Source organism: Arvicanthis niloticus, chromosome 2 (genome assembly GCF_011762505.2).
Source record: "Arvicanthis niloticus isolate mArvNil1 chromosome 2, mArvNil1.pat.X, whole genome shotgun sequence".
NCBI classification, from domain to species: domain Eukaryota; kingdom Metazoa; phylum Chordata; class Mammalia; order Rodentia; family Muridae; genus Arvicanthis; species Arvicanthis niloticus.
The window spans coordinates 90,628,504-90,647,218 of record NC_047659.1 but is presented as its reverse complement, the minus strand read 5'-3'; the positions used below and the strand labels follow the sequence as shown (position 1 = coordinate 90,647,218).

At 47.9% G+C, this 18,715-nt stretch overlaps 1 protein-coding gene and 1 long non-coding RNA gene across 2 annotated transcripts; one reads left to right on the top strand and one right to left on the bottom strand.

Moving 5' to 3' along the window:
• Positions 1-1,508: 1,508 nt before the first annotated feature.
• On the bottom strand, positions 1,509-4,861 carry Chac1 (ChaC glutathione specific gamma-glutamylcyclotransferase 1). Its single transcript, XM_034493681.2, has 3 exons — positions 4,340-4,861; positions 3,456-3,491; positions 1,509-2,665 (listed from the first exon to the last, which is right to left on the bottom strand). Exons 1-3 carry the CDS (start codon positions 4,568-4,570, stop codon positions 2,264-2,266), a joined length of 669 nt encoding a protein of 222 aa, XP_034349572.1. The 5' UTR covers positions 4,571-4,861; the 3' UTR covers positions 1,509-2,263.
• On the top strand, positions 4,861-8,461 carry LOC143441404 (uncharacterized). The gene is made up of 3 exons (XR_013108763.1): positions 4,861-6,006; positions 7,067-7,295; positions 8,122-8,461. It is a non-coding gene; the product is annotated as an uncharacterized LOC143441404 (long non-coding RNA).
• Positions 8,462-18,715: the final 10,254 nt, after the last annotated feature.

Genomic DNA, 18,715 nt, shown 5'->3' with positions numbered 1-18,715 from the left:
AGGGCTATACAGAAAAAACAAAAAACAAAAAACAAAAAAACAAAAAAAAAAAAAAAAAAAAGAAAGAAAGAAAGAAAAGAGGAAAGAAAGAAAAAGTAGGGCTGGGGAGATGGCTCAGTGTTTAAGAACACTGGCTGCAGTTCCAGCGGATCCTGGTTCAATTCCCAGTGCCCCCATGGCAGCTCCCAACTTCTGGTAAACTCCTGTTCCAGGGAATCCAACACCCTCATACAGACATACATGCAAGCAAAATACCAATGCACATTAAAATAAATAATTTTTTTTTAAAAAGGTAAAGGGTGCCTGAGAATGTGGTTCAGTGGTAGAGCATTTGTCTAGTATGTATAAGGGTCATGAGGGCCCAGATTCCATCTCCAGTACCACAACCAAAACAACAACAAACAGAACGGTGTTCCACCTTATCCTGCTGCCTTCCAATCCAGAGCAGACAGCTGGGTCCTGATTTGCCCCAGGGCCCAGGGCATGGCTGCCAAGGGCTCTCTAACACCAACTGCTCCTGCTGTGCTGTCCTGACCAGATTCCCAGAAGAACATGGCTATAGTCCACACTTTTTCCATCAACAGCCAAGATACAAGGCAACACAACGCAGCATGGCGCTCTTCCCAGGCACACTGCCTGCCCAGCTGCTCAGAGATGATCCAGACCCATCGGGGCACTGCCCACACAAAAGCAGTGGCAATATGTATCACCCAACCTGTCCCATCCACCATTCATAGACAGCATGCTCTAAAGAGACAGCTTAGAGCAATTCTGAGAGCTTCCTTCCCTGGCACTGAGCAGTATGGGGAGGGGCTAGCCGGGACTCAGACTGCCTTGCTATTAAGGGAATCAGCTAGGAGTGGCAATAGAGGTCCATTCACTTCCTGGGAGAAACTCCAGGTCAGGCTGAGAGCTGGGAGTGGTGATGTGTCCCCAGGAGCCAGGGTATGAGAAGCAACATCTAGGGACATGCAGGGGTAAACAAGGAACAAGGGGCCACTGTGGGTGACGTCATAGGTCAGATCAGAAGGGTCAGCCAACACTACATCCCTGTGAAACTCTGGGAATAAAAGGAGCATCAATTCCAGGCCACAGGACCCTTCAATTAGCATTGCCTAAGAAGTCGTCATTGTCATACCCCAACCCAATTGCTCCTTCCCAGGCCATGATCTGAACTGGCTTTCAGAAAAAGATAGTAGCTGGCCCTAAAGTTGGGGGTTTAAGTCTAGCCTGGGCTCCAAGCAAACCATCTTCCTGGGACAGCTGCGGGGTAAGGCACAGGATACCCAAGCAGGGGCAAGCTTGCTGCTCACAGGTTTGTGGGTGGAGCTATGGGCATTATTTGTGTATACCAAACCCTAGAATGTGCCCACGGCAGCAGTGGATCCTGCCCTCACTGCCTAGGTACTGAGAAAAGGCAGAGGAGAGGAAAGAGGCTTTTCCCTTCTTGGGAGCCTTTCCAAGGTTTATCCCTCACTTACCCAAGCCCTGGACAGAGACAAACCGTATTCTGGCAAAGGTAATTGAAGAGAGTTTATGGGTAGCAGTACAGGTCAACTGAGAATGGACAAGGACTGTAGTGATGTTTTCTAGGAACAGACCAATGGGTCTATAGGAAGTAATCCAGACAAACAAGCAGACAGACAGAAGGATAAGGAAATGAGAAAAGGGAGGAGGGAAGAGGCCCAGTCCCAGGAGCTGTGTCTGTGCATAGAATCCAGTTCTGCCCTGGACCCCGGCAACGAAGAAGGACGCTGGACCTTGGTCCTTGAAGAGCTACTTTGCCTCCTTTCCCGTCTCTCATCCAGAAGGCCGGGAACATGGGCAGGTGACATTACCAGGGTTGGGGTAGTCTAGGTGGACAGAGGATCGAGGTTCTTGGAGGCTCCGTGGGGCTGTGGAGGCCTGGGTGGTGTGGAATTAGCAGCAGCAATGGGGTGATTCTGGTTAGGTACCAGAGGGCTAGGACAGAGCCACCGCACAGCAGGGCCCACATCCAGGGCAGGCCCCCCACCTGCCCTACCCACCACACCAACATGGTGCAATAAATAAACTTTCAAGTAATAAGTCAGGGTCAATGAAGGAAGAGTTGGAGGCCAGCAGACAGTTGGCTAGCAGACAGGCAGGACATAACACACAAAGTCCCCCAGCCACCCGCCATGCCTTCTCAACTGCCTCTAGCTCCATCAAGTCTATCTCAAGTACTGCATGCTGATGTCCACCAGTATCCATTCGGACACTCCTTGCAGGAGCTCTCGGCTCCTCAGATCAGTGCCAGCGGCTGCTCGGGGAGGAAAGAGCAGGGAAGCAGGGTTCCTACGGCGTCCACAATGGCTTCCAGGTGCTCGTCTTGTGCCTGAGGCCCACAGAGCTGCATGAAGTCGGCCAAACGCAGTAAGTACTCAAGGTTGTGGCCAGAGAAGCCTCGGCAAGCGAGGATCTGTGTGGCGATGACCTCTTCAGGAGCAGGGCCCAGGTAGCCAGGGTTCTGTGGGGTGGCCACATAGGCCAGTGCCGTGAGGGGTTGCTCAGGGGTGTCTTGAGGATAAAAGGTGACTTCCTTAGTGTCATAGCCGCCAAGCACAGCTTCTCTCACGTTCAGGTACTTCAGTGCCTCGCTCACCTGCTCCCCTCGAACCTGGTATGCCACACCCCAAGTGCAGCCCTAGGGGAAAAACAGAGACACCTCCAGTCAGTCACAGCTCTCCATGTTGATCCCACGTGCATTCTAGAATGTTCCCCTAGAACACATATGTGTTCTTTAGAAGAGGTGGGGGGAGTGGGGAGACGTCTCAAGGGGTAGAGGTAGTTGCTACTATGCCTGATGAGCTGGTAAGCTCAGTTCAATCCCCAGGACTTACATGGCAGAAGGAAAGAATTTAACTTCTACCTTTGTCTTCTTGCTTCCATCTGACCTACAGCATGCACACACTTACAAATAAATGTAATTTTGAAGTTTTATGTGTATGGACGTGTATGCCTGGTGACCTGCTAATCTTGGAGGCCAGAAGAGTCTGATTCCCTGGAACTGGAGCTACAGATTGAGAGTTACTGTATGGGTGCTGGGTATCAAATCCAGGCCCTTTGGAAAAGCAGAAGGTGCTTCTGACTACTGAGCCATTTCTCCATGAAATTAAAAAAAGAAGAAAAAAAAAACTAACATGTTTGACTGGATGCTGAGCCACCCAGAAGCAATACCCTTCACCCTATTCCCCTTGATTTTTTTTTTTTTGAGACAAAGTCTCATATAGTACAGGCTGGCTGACCCTGGACTCACTATGTAGCCAAGAATAACTCTGAACTTACAGAGATCCATCTTAACAAGACCCTCAGGCGAGTCTCCAAGAAGCACGGAGTAAGCTAGGCTACACTTCCACTCACCCCACACAACAGCTCTGACCCTCTGCACCCTGATATATTGGATCCCAGGATTCTCTTCTTGACTGCACACTTACCTCACGATCTTCAAGGAGGGTCACCACTCGGCCAGGCTAGACAGGGAAGGAAGATTTTGAAAAAGACAAATTAGATATTAGCACTTCCAAAAGGACTAGTGGCAGAGGGGCTTGCCTATCCTACACAAGGCCTTAGGTTCAATCTCCATCAACACACACACACACACACACACACACACACACACAAAGACCCCTGAGCTTTAATCCTGTTTTCACTTGAGCCTGTGGTCCCAGCACCCCAGAGCCTGAGAGAGAGGAGGTTTGTCATAAGTTTGAGGCCACATAGCAAGAAGTAGGTAAAATCAAGGAAGAAGCCGGGCGGTGGTGGCGCACGCCTTTAATCCCAGCACTTGGGAGGCAGAGGCAGGTGGATTTCTGAGTTCGAGGCTAGCCTGGTCTACAGAGTGAGTTCCAGGACAGCCAGGGCTGCACAGAGAAACCCTGTCTCGAAAAACCAAAAAAAAAAAAAAAAAAAAAAAAAAATCAAGGAAGAAGAGGAAGAGGAGGAAGAGAAAGAGAGGAGGAGGGAGAGGAAGAGGGAGAGGAAAAAGAAGAGGAAGTGGGAAAGGAAGAAAAGGAGGAAGAGGGAGGAGGAAATAAGTGTCTCTGTCAACAGCCAAAAGTGCTGTTGACACCTTGGGGAAGGCCTTCACAGAGTGATGGGCAGATGTAGAAGGGACAAACAGCAGGTAGCCCGGACCAGTAACCACCACAAGAATCCACAGGTGCAATCACGAACCTGATACCCAGGCACAGGAATTTAAACCACAAACTAGGTTTACACATTTCATTTAGTTAGCCCAGGGTTCCTGCCATTCCAGGACACGGGTGCCCACTCTTCTGCCAACCCCACCCCACTCCTCTGGGCACAGAAGGATGCTCACCATCTTGTCGCTGCCCCTATGGAAGGTGTCTCCCTGCCAAAACCGTCGGCTATAGCCACGTACGAAGCCCACACGGCTGTCGCTGTAGGCAAAGTCCGGCTTCCACACTAGGGAGCCGTATCCGAAAATCCACAGGGCTTGGGGGTCGCCATCCTCCCAGGAAGGCTGCGCGGATGGTGCAGGGGACAGTGAAGGAGGCGGGGTGCTCTGGGCTGCGGACTCCTGCTTCATGGTGCCGGGCACAGGGACGGGCCCGGGCGGCCTCCGGGGCTGGTCTCCGGCACTGGCACGGAAGGACCGACGGACGCGTACACCTGGCCTGGCACCGATCGGTCGTTCCAGCTGAGTGATCCCTCCAGAGGCGCTCTTTAAACCCTCCGGCAGGGAAGGCCCTCCGACTGCCTCCAGCTGTCCCGGTGATTGGGGCGGAGCAAATCTCTTTTTGGCCAATCACCTTTGGATTTTGTTTCTCGGTTAACCGCGCCGCCCTCCGAGTGGGTACCAGAGCAGCCCGCCCCCGGCGAACGCGCGTGTTGATTGGTTCAGCTCCTCCTCCGTGGCAGACCTGGCTGGAGTGATGCAACGGCGGGGAAGGTTTCCCCAGAACTGGCATGCAGCAAGGGCGCGTCGGATTGCGTCAGGCTGCGGGCACCAGGAACGGGCCTTGGCACAGGCGCAGGCACCCGCCGTTTCCAGAGAAGGCCCTGTCAATGGTCTGAACGGTGTCTCCCTCGCAGTCCAGCCGGTGAACCTGGCAGAATCATTGCCGCCCAAAGCGGTGGTCAGTGCAGGGCACGACCAGAAGGAATGCTTTGGGCGGCACGAATTCTTGCCTTTGGGGCCCCGCCTAAAAGCACGCACTGCAGAGAAGCTGTTTTGGGCACCCTCCGCATTCCACTCTGGTGCCTCATGCTATTGCCCACGTGAACAGCAGGAGAAACTGAGTCACGGGGTGGTAAGGGTTTTTGCAAAGGCTGCAGTTGAGTCAGGCTGGGTGGTACAAGCTTGCAGGCCTCACATGCGGGCTATACCCGGGCCAAATGTGAGACCCCTGAGTTCAGACAGGTTTGAAGAACAGTCAAAACTGAAGAGCTTTGGGCAGAGCAGTCACGTTGAGGGTGGTTGCCGGCACCTGTGGTGCAAGGCCATAAAGAGAAGAATGCGGGGCCACTTTAACTCACCCCAAGGCTATGGGTTTTGTTCTCTCCAGCTTGAAATCTTGCAGCAGTAGTCAATTTATGTAGGCACCAAGGTTTTGTTTTTTTTTTTTTGGGGGGGGGGCAATGGTTAAGGAGAGCGCAGAGGGCTAAGGGCAGCTGCAGCCTTTTCCCATAGCTTCTTGTCATGCAGTGGGTATGGGTCCTGGCACTGACGTGGGCAACCGGGCACCAGCCGTCTTCTTGGCAGTTCTTCTCTGACCCGAACCTTGCAAGAGCTACCATTGGCAGGTCTCAGGAGCTGTCTCCCCAACAGCTTACCCTCTCTGCACCTGGTGGAGCCAGTGCCACCCCAAACTGCAGGCTGGAGGGGAGGTAGGGTTTGACTTCCTAAGTAGCAGCAAGAGGCTGCCCCTCTGGGCATCTCTCATTGGGAAAGAGAAACAAAGAGCAGAAGGCCTTTCACTTGGATGAACGAACAGGAGTGAGCTCCCTGGTAGTGGAAACTCAGTGAGTCTATTTATTTAACCCAAAAATTATATAAACAGGGTAGATTCATCCCAAAGAAAGTGTCTAAGCTCGATCCCTCTCTCTCTCTCTCCTCTCTCTCCCTCTCTCTCTCCTTCTCCCTCTCTTGGAATTCACTATACATGCCTGGAACTCACAGAGAGACTATTAAGCCTAGCATTCAGGAGGCTGAGGACAGAGACCTGAGGATTCGGGCCAGCATGGGCTACAAAGCAAAAACCATGTCTCTAAATGAATAAATGTGTGGATAAATGGAATGCAAATACTCTTAAAGTTGGAGGAACTTTTGTCTGTTTCTGTTGGTGGGAATAGAACACAAGTCCTCACACACATTTGCCTTACACCTATGGTGTGCACCTGCCCCAGCATTGGGTTCCCACGAGGCTCACACATTACTTTTCTGAATGGAAAGTTGTTGAGAAAAGTGGTGGTATCTGGTAATTTTCCTCCTTGCCACCACTGCCCGAATTTATTCTTCCCTTCCTTTCCTCTCCTCTCTGCCAGTCCCTTTCTGCTGGGCAGAACATAGCCCCCGAGAATCTTCTCCCACACCTTGGGTGGGAGATGAAAAACTGATGCACCATTGAAAATATGAATCAGTAGAAAAAATCCTGTGACTCCCTCTTTTCACTCAAGGGAATTCTTCAAAATATGAATGAACAAAAGCCATGTGCCTGAAATTTTAATGTTTGTTATTTATGGATCAAAAGCAAAGGAGGAAATCCTTAAATACCTAGAAATAGCTAAACATTGAATAAGTTGTCATTCCATACGATACAGAAGTACACAAAGACACACAGAGAAAACAAGTATCCAGGCATATATCATAACAAAGTTGGTACACCTAACTAAATCTGTGAAGTATTAGACACAATTCTATTTGACTATGCTTATTGGCATTGAAACACTGGCTATGATGTATAATTACATGAAAAACAGGTTGTAAAATAACCAATATAATTTTTCAACTTAAAAAAAAGTCTGAGATGAAACTGAGTGGTTATTTGCCTGGCATGTGTGAAGCCCTGGGTTTTATTCTCAGCTTTCAGAAAAGAAGCAGACCAGCGGTGGTGCAGCAGCTTAGGCGCCGGCCTGCAGAGAGCAAACCTGTGCCCTTTGCTCTCCCTCCCGGTTCGAATCCTGCTTTCCCTGTGTGACTCTGCCTGAGTCTCATGTTGGGGGAAGACTGCCAACTCAGCAAGCAGAAAAGAAGCAGACTTATTTGCTTATTTGCATGGAGGAATCAGGAAAGGCTCATTAAAATGCTTAGAGTGAGTACCTCTGAGTCCTTACATGGCCTTGAGACAGCATGGCAGGAAATTTGGACTTCATTTTTTAAATTCTGGTTGGGATTTTAAAAAGAAAAGGTAAGATTTTTTTAAAAAGAAGTTTAGTTCTGCCAAGGGTGATTGCCCACATCTGCAATCTCAGCACATGGGAAACCTAAGGCAGGGGGATGGTGAGTTTAAGGTCAGCCTGGGCTGTAGAGTGAGAGTCTGTCTCAAAACAACATGGCTATTTTTACTTCACTTAAAATCAGTCTGTATTAGGAAGACATTCTAGTAAAAATGCCAATGACTGCGCGGTAAACCAAAACTGCAGGATATGGACAGTCACATGAGCAATGGTAAAACTATTAAAAACAACAGACAGGGTGTGGTGGCTCAGGACCAGAACCCCAGCACTGTGGAAGCCGAGGCAGGAGGCTTGCTACAAGTATGAGGCTAGACTTGGCTACACAGTGAGTTCCAAGTAAGCCTGGTGTACTGTGTGAAGTCCTTTTGTAACAAACAAGTCAGGGAAAGAATGTCTGAATAATGGTGGAGACCTCAAATGCTAGTGTTGATTGAGCTGTGTGTGTTGCAGTTGAGAGATGGTAATGTTTAATGGGTCTATTGTTCTTTGCTGTAGTTATGTGTTTCATGTGTGTGTGGGTAGGTATATACACTCAAGCATGTGTGACAGTCACAGGGCAACTTTTGGGAGTCCCAGAGATCCAATTGAGGTCATCCAGCTTTGTGGCAAGCCCTTTTACGCACTGATCCAGCTCACCTGTCCTGAAATGTCAATTTTGTTTGTTTTTGTCTGTTGTAACAGAAAGCTGGTATGAACTTGCTACGTACCTGAAGATGACCTTGAACTTCTCATCTTCCTGTTTCTACACCTTTAATGCTGAATTACAGCCATGTGTCTGCAACTCTGATTTGTGCAATTTTGGGATGAAACCTAGGGTTTTGTATATGCTAGGCACGCATGCTAGCAACTGAGCTACACCTCCAATCTGATTTTTTTTTTAAGGCAGAGTCTCACTATGTAGCTCCAGCTGGCTCAGAACTCCCTATGTAGACCACACTGACCTCAAAACTTGAAGAGATCTGCCTGTCTCTGCCTCCAAAGTCCTGGGATGCCATCCTGAAATGTAAAATTTAAATAATAATTAAAAAGTTATTTTCAAATCTTAGTGCTTTTGTGATGAGTAAATAGTAAACACCAGCAGAAGAAATACAAAACTATGCAAAAATAGTTAAATATTCAAGTAAATTGTGCTCAATTCACATGACAGAAATTCATAGTGAGAAGCTTTTAAAAACACAGAAGTCATACGGGAATATGTTTTTGTTTTAATCCCAGGCCTGGGGATATGGGGCTGCATCACAGCAGGTGACTGTGATTCGACTCCTGCTCTAGCAGAGGCGTGGTTTTGCCATCTCTAGATAGTTTCCTCAAGTGTGTGACATTTGGAATTCTGGGGACTTTTCAGAAGATGTAAATGCTAGAGCCCTGCAGGAAGGGCCTGGGTGGTGGGTGGTGGTTAGATTCCGTTCATGCAGAAGAGACGAGAAGAGATTAGATATCTTGACAGCAAAGATCAAACTTACCCTAAGGAACTCAATGCCCCTCATCAGCAGGAAGGAGCCTAAGGCTAACGTTGCCCCCTTTCCCCTCTAGCCTGTTTTCTCTCTTACTAGTGTTAGGGGTTTGAAAAGGTGGAGAAGAGGAGTGGAAAAGGGTGGAAGAAAGAAGAACCCACAAAGTAGTCAAAAGCCCAAACATACACATACAGGCACACATGCACAGAAACATCCAGCCACAGGGTAACATAAAGTTGATACAGCCATTAAATCTATGACTCCATTGGGAACAATTCTACGTTCCTGTACTTACTAGCATGGAAATTCAACTATAATGTATAATTAAATGAAAAAGCACACGTGTCTGAACCCCCTGGGGAATGCCTCCATGATGTTCTTCTTCAAGTCTCTTCCTACCCAAGCAAAGATCCAGAAGCTGATGTTATCCAGACAAAGATCCAGAAGCTGATGTTATCCAGACAAAGATCCAGAAGCTGATGTTATCCAGACAGAGGTAGACACTCACCTTATGCTCCTACAACCCCTTAGGTCACATCTGTTTATCTATCCTCTGCACCTCCAGTTTACAGACCAGACAGTAATTTACTAGCTATTTTCTATGTGCCAGACAATTTGCTAAACATTTTTGCATCCATTCTAATTATAAATTTCTCCTAGGAGGCAGATGCTGGTGGGTCTCTGGAACTTTAAGGCTAGCTTGGTCTACACAGGGAATTTTAGGCCAGCCAGGGCTACATAATGAGACTTTGTCTCAAAATAAATAAAAAGAATTACAAACACCTTACTCTGTTGGAAGGTAAATATAATTTCACAGATAAGTACACAGGAAAGTCAGACATACAACTCACAGTGGCATACAGATCCTGAGTCTAAACACAGGTGGCCTAGCTCCAAGCCTCCTTACTGAATCTTTTGGTATCCTTTCTTCCATCAAAGTGAGAGCTCCCCCAAAATGTATTCATCTTTGGAGGCCCAAGGGAGTAAATCCAGTAATTGCATGCAGAAGACCATCCATAGACTTAGTGAGGACAGTGAAGGAAGGGAGGGAGAGGGGAGAGAAGAGGAGGGGGGAAGAAAGGAGGGAGAGAAGGAAGAGGGATGTAGGGAAAGGGAAGAAGGGAGGGAAGGACAGAGGGAGGGAGAGAAGGAGGGGTTTAAGTACTGGCTCTTACCTTGAAAAGGCCAGGGTACTATCTCACTCAATTCAAGCTCAGCATTGGTTGGCTAGGGGGATCAACACCTTCCTGTTGTCACCTTTGCCTAGTCCCAGTCCTTACTTCTCTCTCAGGCAGTAAACCACTCAGGTAACAAACATCTCAGGTTTCCTTCTAGGTCCTTCAGGAGGGCTGTTGATGTCATGCCCACAGAGGCACCAGCTCAGTGGAGGTGACATGGCCCAAGCATTACCTCCCTTTGCAGAGTCACATGTGTCTTGCACATGATGTGCACCTGGTGGTTTCCTCTTTTGGATCTTCCCAAATTAACCTTTCCTTATTGTTCTCTTAAAAGCAGGCACTTCCCATTTCCTTGTGATCTGTTTTTACTCACTTCCCATTCCAGACACTTGGATCAACAACCGTTGCTAGCAGGCATGGTTATCTGAGACAGAGAAGCACTTGCTTTAGGAGATAAAGAACTGCATAAATTAATCATGCTTAAGGGTGAAGTTACCTTATAAAACTGCCGATTTCAGTAGCATGCCAGCCTGCCCAGACACCGGCTCTGAGTTCAGATTTGAGTACCACTCTAGCACGTACAAGTGGGGCCACCCTAACCACTCTGACTCTAGTCATCAATGTCCTTAACTGTGAAATAACAGGAATGGCATTCACCTTGTGGTTTTAACGAGGGCTGAAGCTCTTTAACCAATGTCTGATGCAAGGCTGACTAATTATTTTCGTTTAAGATTTACCACTTTCCATTGTATACAGGGCAGAGTCACAGGCTATCTCTCTGTTGACTCAGCTCTGAAGAATTGAGTGGCTTAGAAATGTGATCACAGTAAATATTTAGATTCAATGGAGGCAAATTCTAGCCTTCTTATTCTCTTTTCTTGCCAGGAAATTCACAGATTGGTCTGGACAGGGCTTCTATATGCTAGGCAAATAATCTACCACTGACATGTACTCCCAGCACTCTTTTTGGTTTTTTAGAGATTGAGTTATAGAGGCAGGTGGATATTTGTGAGTTCAAAGCCAACCTTCTATATAGTGACTACCAGGCTAGCCATAAATACATAGTGAGACCCTGTCTCAAAAAGAATTATTCATTTTATGTATGAGTATTTTGCATGATTGTATATATGTGTACCATATGTGTGTCTGGTGCCCAGAGAAGCCAGAGGGTATCAGACCCCGTGGAACTAGAGTTACAGGGGGTTGTAAGCAATAATGTGGGTTTTAGGAACTGAATTAAGGTTCTCTCCAAGGGCAACAGGTTCTCTTGACTGCTGAGCCATCTCTCCAGCCTGTTTTTGTTTTAGTTTGGTTTGGTTGTTGTTAGTTTTGTTTGTTTGTTTGTTTTATTGTGTGTTTATGTGTTTGTTTGTTTGTTTGTTTTGTTTGTGATGGGTTTTGGGGGGAGTTTGTTTGTTTGTTTGTTTGTTTGTTTGTTTTGAGACAAGGGTTCTCTGTGTATGCCTGGAACTTACTCCGTAGACCAGGCTGGCTTCAAACTCAGATATCTACCTGCCTCTGCCTCCCATGTGCTGGGATTAAAGGCACCTACCTGACTAGGGATTTGTACTGATTGTTAGTTAATATAGGCACATCCAGCCCTTTGTGGGCAGTACCATTCCTTAGGCAGAGGATCGTGGTGGTAGAAAGCTAAATAAACTGGGCAGTGGTGGCGCACACCTTTAATCCCAGCACTTGGGAGGCAGAGGCAGGCAGATTTCTGAGTTTGAGGCCAGCCCGGTCTACAGAGTGAGTTCCAGGACAGCCATGGTTACACAGAGAAACCCTGTCTCGAAAAACAAAACAAACAAACAAACAAGCTAGATAAAGCTGGCTAGAAAGCAGGCAGTGTGGGTATCTTCATTTTTCTCTGCCCAGACTGTAGATGTAATGTGACTAGCTGCTGGAGCCCATGCCTTGACTTCCCCAGAATAGTGAACTGCAGCCTGGAACTGTAAGTCAAGTAAACTCTTCCTCTCCTACATTTCTTTGTGTCAGAATGAGACCAGGTCATGTTTCCTCTTCTTACATGCCTTCCTAATAGTGCCCGAGAGTCCTGTGCCCCTTTTGGGACAAAACATCATGCCTCACTTGGAGACTACTCATCTCTATGGCCCTAGGATGAAGACTCATCCTTTTTAAATAGAGACTGAAATTAATCTTAGTGTATGAGCCATCAAAGGACAAAGTGGAAGGGCAAACAACTTCCCCTATTAAAATCCACTTAAGAATCCTCCCTATTTCCCCAACAATACCTTTTAAAACTGGAGCACAGGCCTAGAGAGCTGGTTTGTGGTTGACAGTGCTTGCCATTCCTGCAGAGGATCTGAGTTTGGTTCCCAGAGACCACTCTGAGAGCATCACATCTGCCTGTAACTCCAGCTCTGGGGGGATTACACTAGTTTTTCTATTGCTATAACCGAAACACCACCTGAGGCAATTTATAAACAGGTATTGGGAATATAGATACAGTATGTAGAAGAGGACACCCATGAATCCTTTGCATTTCTTTGGGATTTGGGCCAGGAGACTATATGATAACAGCTTCATTTGTAAATCTGAGGTCCTGGACTTGTCTGTGTTCTCTGTAAGGAGAACCAGATGGTTGGTAGTGCAGGCCTTTAATCCCAGCACTTGAGAGGCAGAGGCAGGAGGAGTTTGAGGCCAGCCTGGTCTACAAGAGTGAGTTCTAAGACAACCAGGGCTGCACAAAGAAACTAAGTCTCAGAAAACAAAACAACAACAAAAAATCATTGGCCTCATGACTTCAGAGGGTTGGAGTCTGTGATGGTAGAACAAGGGTATGGTGGTAGAAAAAGCTGAGTGTTCACATCTTGTGCTCACATCTGGATCTGCAACAGGAAGCAGCTGGAGAGCACTGGAAATGGCATGAGACTTTTGAAACCTCAAAGCCAATCCTATGGACACACCCCTTCCAACACAGCCACACCTCTTAATCCTTCTCAAACAGTTCCACCAATAAGGACCAAGTATTCAAACATGGAGGCCATTCTCAGTGTGACAATGCCGTCTGGCCTCCGTGGGTACTCGAACTCAGGTGCACATGTGCCTGCCCAGATATACATGTATATATATTATTTAAAAAAAATAAGGTCAGGTGTGGTGACCTTTAATTCTAGCACATGGGAGGCAGAAGCAGGTAAAATCTGTGAGTTCAGAACCATCCTATCTACATTGCAAATTCCAGGCCAATTACAGCTACATGGTAAAAACCTATCTCAATACTACTACTACTACTAATAATAACAACAACAACATAAATCTTAAAGAAAACCTGAGGCAGGAGAGTGCTTGCATCATACTCTATCTAAAACAGCAGGGCTAGTAAAAGTCCCTATAACACATCTGTTCAGGGAGAAACCTTATGGAGAACGCAGACAAGTCCAGGACCTCAGATTTACAAATGAAGCTGTTATCATACAGTCTCCTGGCCCAGATCCCAAAGAACTGCAAAGGATTCATGGGTGTCCTCTTCTACATACTGTATCTATATTCCCAATACCTGTTTGCCTTTGACAACCCAGCCTCCCAGGATGTTCAGTTTACCTGGCTGCCCTCACCCCCAGGGATTTAGGGACAGTCCTTGCGATGGCTCAAATGGTAAATGTCTACCATTGTCTCACACACTGGAACACTTGGTCCCCAGTTGAGGGTACTGGTGGGGAGGTTTAGTTGTGGCTTTGCTAGAAGAAGCAACCCTTGGGGTTTTGAGAGTTAAATGTTTTGAGAGTTTAGAGATTTGCAGTGTTTCTCTCTGAGTTTAATGTTTATGGTTGAAGATGTGAGCTCTGGGTTGGGCATTCCATCTACCTCTCCTTCTGCTGTTCTTTAGGAATTGGTTGTGATAAATCTCATAGACACTCAACCTGAGATCAACCTCTCTCTGGAGATGATTATCCCCCAGGGCGGACTTTCAGATTTTAGCCCACAGGGTCCCTGGGATCCTTCTGGGGTACTCAGACAAAGCTATCTTCCAGCAAAGCATGTAGGATTCAGGTAGGGCCCTACCACTATTGTTAGCTTTAAAAGAGACAGGCTTCCCCTCCCCCATTTCATGACTTCTGTCATTACCGAACACTGTTGATTCTCTGGCGGGGTCAACATAGCATATCGAATATCTTCCCTGATACACAAAACTTCAAGGTTCAAATTTTCCTCCATCAGAAGGCTTTTCTAACTTGGGATCTCTTCTAAAACAAGTACTCTATACTGTGAGATGACACCCTAAATGTGATTAATTTGCTATGTCCCCAAGTTCTGTGGATCCCTGCATGACAGTTGAGACATCTTTAAGAGTTTCTTCACGATTACCATATTTCACCATATTTGAATTCCAATTAAGTATTCACACTCTCTCCTATGGTTTTCTTGGGCCTTCGCACCCCAAACTCAGCAGCAGAGCTTTAACTTGTTAGTTGATGTATTCCTTCAAAACTGAAGGGAAGGTGTCTGCGATAGGGTTTTACTGCTGTGAATAGACACTGTGACCAAGGCAACTCTAAAAAGGACAACATTTAATTGGGGCTGGCTCACAGGTTCAGAGGTTCAGTCCATTATCATCAAGGCAGGAGCATGGCAGCATCCAGGCAGTCATGGTGCAGGAGGAGTTGAGAGTTCTACATCTTCATGTGTAGGCTGCTAGCAGAATACTGGCTTCTAGGGAGCTAGGATGAGAGTCTTAAAGCCCACACCCATGGTGACACACTTCCAACAATGCCACACCTAGTCCAACAAGGCCACACCTCCAAATAGTGTCACTCCCTGGGCCAAGAGTATTGAAACCATCACAGATGGGCTAGAGAGATGGCTCAGTGGTTAAGAGCACTAGCTCCTTCCTCAGAACACACTGGTTTGATTCCTAGAACACATTTGACTATTCACAACAATCTGTGACTCCAGTCTCCGGGGATCTAACACACTCTTCTGGCATCTGCCGGCACCAGGCCCATATGTAGTCCACAGGCATAGATGCAAGTAAAAGACCCATACCCATACAATTAAAACAAACAAACAAACAAGCAAGCAAGCAAAGGCCTTAGACTTTCTCACCGTTCAGGTGAGTGATACTTGCAGTCTTATTAATGAGACCTGTTACTTCTGAGTAAACAATATGGACTTGGGGAGTACAAGACAAACAACTATCAAAAACCAAAGATACACCAAAAGGGTTTGCTTAATGGCTCGAGGTTCTCGGCAAGGTCAGATCCTAGAAGAAAGAATGCACTGGCTTTGGTCCTTCCTAACACCTGTCATACATGTATTAATTTTGATATGTTTGTTTGATCTTATGATGTGGTTGTATTCTCTATGGAATAAATATTACATCCATACAACCCAAGATGGCTCAAACTTCCACCATGGGCCACTAGACAAGTCTCCTATTGGGGGCCCTAACTTATGTCAATATTCAACATTTCTCCTCAGCCTGAAGTAGATCCATCGATTTTTGCTCTACCTCCTCCCAAGTCATTTAGGGTCACCTGTTATAAGGGTGGATTGAGACAGGAAACAGAGGGTAAGTTAGGTAGTTAGTGCCTGGAGAAGACTCTGACACCATCATAGATGCTCTGTGGATCAAAGCCCCTCTCTGTTTGCAGGTGCCTCACGAATCGAGGACCTTCCACATGATGACAGTTCAATAACTAGTATTCCACGCCAGCGCTCTAATGCCAAGAGATAAATATGTCATCCTGTGCACAGGTGGGGTCATTTACTACTCTTTTCTCTGTTCTGTAAACATTCAAAAGCACAAAAACCCTTGTCACCTAGGCATTGTCCTCTTTTGAAACCTCTTGGGATTCTTTCTGTCTCTCTTTCTCATTGTTGTGTTCCTGTTTGAGACCACCCCTGCCCGCTCCTGGTAGTCCTGGCTGACCTGGAACTTGCTGTGTAGACCATTCCAGCCTAGAACTCATTCACTCTTTGTCCCAAGTGCTGAGATTAAAGGTGAGCACTACTATATCCTGCTTTTCTTTCTGATTAATGGTGTTGGTTCGGGTGTTCAGCTCTGGAGTCCTCAGGCTTCATTTCTGGTCCTTTGTAGGACACAATCCTGAAGTCACAGCAGCTTGCAACTGAAACCACTGTAGCTCACTATTACAAGTGGCTTCAACTGGATTTACCCCTTTTTCCTGTCCCCAAGACAAGGTCATCTTTAGCTACTTATAGAATTTAAGGACAGCCTAATTTAAGTTCCCGTCTCAATCTGTCAGTCAATCAATCAATCAATAAATCAATAACTGAACGGTTAGCCTCTCCGGATCGGTTCGTCTTTTCAGATAAGCAACTATCCTTTGCTATCAATGTCTGGCCTATATTTAATACAGGTATTCAAAGAGTGTTGAGGAAATGGATGCCCCAGAACACTTGTCAGTGAGGGATGGTACAGGAAGGAAGTTTAGTTTTAACCACTAGCTCAAACACAGACCTGCTCTCTTCCACCCAGGTCTAAAGATGACCACTTGCTGGTGGTTGCTGGAAAATGATGGGGATTCAGCAGAGGTGGCTTTAGCAGATGAAGAGGCCTTGCTTTCTGAACACCAGGACAATATTTGGAGGAAAGCATCGCCAATTACTCCCTGCACTTACTGGTACAGAACCAGAACAGAGCTCTGTGGGGCAGAGACACAAGCTGATTTAGGACTCCAGGCCTGGAAGCTTTGGTTCAGGGTGGTTCCATGAGCCTCCAGAGGGAGAACAACCGCGACAAGCGCGCAGCGCCCTCTAGTGTCCGGCGACGGCCCTGCCGCCTCGCCGCGACACCCGCCCGAGGCTCCCGCTTCCCGGGGCTACAGCCCCGCGCGGTTCCCCGACTAGGGGCGGGACTCGGAGGAGGGAGGAGGCTGGATCCAGTGGGAGTGTCCCCGAGAAACTCGCGGCCTTCGGCGGCTTCCCGGCCCGGGAAGTAAGCCGGGGTCGGCGACCACAAACAGGAAGTCGGGCTGTAACAAAGAGCAGAGGGCGGGGAGCCGCAGCGCTCTCGGGCGCCCGGCGGTGGCGGCAGGTGGAGGGCTGACCCCGGCGGGCCGGCGGCGCACCTGCCTCTTCCTCTGCCCAATCCGGTCCAGGCCACCCTGGGACGCGTGGGGTGGTGGGCGCGGTCCCTGGGGAAAGACCTCTGGGGTCTCCCAGGAGCATCCCCTCCCTGGGAAGGGACAGTCACAGTTCCCTGAGTGAATCACTTCCATCTCCTTCCCGGAATGCAGCAGGTCACACGGGGGCGGAGGGTTGGGCCCACAGATGGTGCAGACCCACGTGGAGATAACTTTGGGAGGGGAGGAGGGAGCCAAAGGAGGGCTCTCTGGGGCCCCTGGCAGAGTTGAAACACTGTACACCTTGCACCTTGGTTCAGTCTACTGGCCTCAACTAGCCTGAGTAGAAGCAGGTCAGAACCATTGTACCCTCATTTGCCCCCAGATGAGATCAACTGTGGCCCTCCTTGGGCTAGTCAAAAGAGGCATGACTGCGGCCCCTCCCAACCCAGAGCACAAGGATCTCCAGGTGGTCACCAGCCAACAAGCTCTGGAAAAGCAGCTGTCCTCAGGCCCAAAGGTCACCAGGAGGTCAGACTAATTCTTTAGGCAGGACTGTAACTCCAAACTACTGAGGAACTGCTAAACTCTAATTCTATTATAAAATATACTAGGCTCTTGAGAATGTGTCAAGAGCTATAGTCTAATCCTGTTTGAATGTCAAGTCTCCTGGACTCTTGAGTGATCAAGAGACCCTTAAATACCCTACCTCTGTATTTTGGTGGGGGTGTGTAGCCCCTCAAGGAGAAACCTTCGGGACATCCTGGAAGAAAATTATATTTTGTTCACACTCCAAGTGAGAACTGGGCCCACTCCTGAGATTCTGGGAAGAGGGCCTGGCACAAGCCCCTACAAGTAGGAGCCCCTACAAGCATACTACACTACCTTGCTCGGGTTCCAGCTTGCATCAGAAAGCCAGGATGATGTGTTGGGTTCTCTCTCAGCTCCTAGGCTAAGGTATCAGAGGTGGTAAATGGATTGAGCCAGCCACCAGGACCCCTGCAGGGCTCTTCTCTGGCCATATGGCAATATAGCTTAGCCCGGTGGTGTGGACGTGCAGGCCTGCGGGTGTCCTACCTGTCCCCCACATGGGAGCCTCGTCATCTCAACTTCTGTCCCAGCTCAGCCTCCCCTGCCCCCCAGAGCCTAGGAGCCGCTTTCCTGTTTCATTTTGTGCAGGAAGAGTGAGGTCGTGTTGTTCTTCCCCCTGCCGTCGGCTCAGGCTGTGGGAACGGTTCCCTGAATGTTTTCCTGTTTGATAGCCTGTGTGTGCAGTAGAGCAACAGGGAATGATGACCAAGCCAGGAACATGTGCACACTCCTGGGACTCCAATAAGCACTCAGATCCTGTTCGCGCCATGCTGGAGCTGGGACTGGCCTCCTGAAGTTGGATTCCACTAAGAGACAGGCATCTGTTGGGTCTGGTTTGCTTTACTATGAACTGGCTGGGAGCCTCTGCATAGCTTTTCACTGGCTTTGGGTAGTTGTTGTTGTTGTTGTTGTTTTTCCAGAAGTTTGCTCGACATGGGGTATATTGGTGGCTGCAGAGAGGGGATCAGCACCCTAGAAACTATCCTGTGCCTTAGAGGAA

What these genes read in the sequence shown, in the direction of transcription:
- Chac1 (XM_034493681.2), bottom strand. Translation starts at nt 4,570, where the DNA reads ATGAAGCAGGAGTCCGCAGCCCAGAGCACCCCGCCTCCTTCACTGTCC. An exon ending in ATAGGGGCAGCGACAAGATG is followed by an intron (nt 3,492 to 4,339) that starts GTGAGCATCCTT and finishes TTCCCTGTCTAG; the next exon opens with CCTGGCCGAGTGGTGACCCT. An exon ending in CCCTCCTTGAAGATCGTGAG is followed by an intron (nt 2,666 to 3,455) that starts GTAAGTGTGCAG and finishes TTTTTCCCCTAG; the next exon opens with GGCTGCACTTGGGGTGTGGC.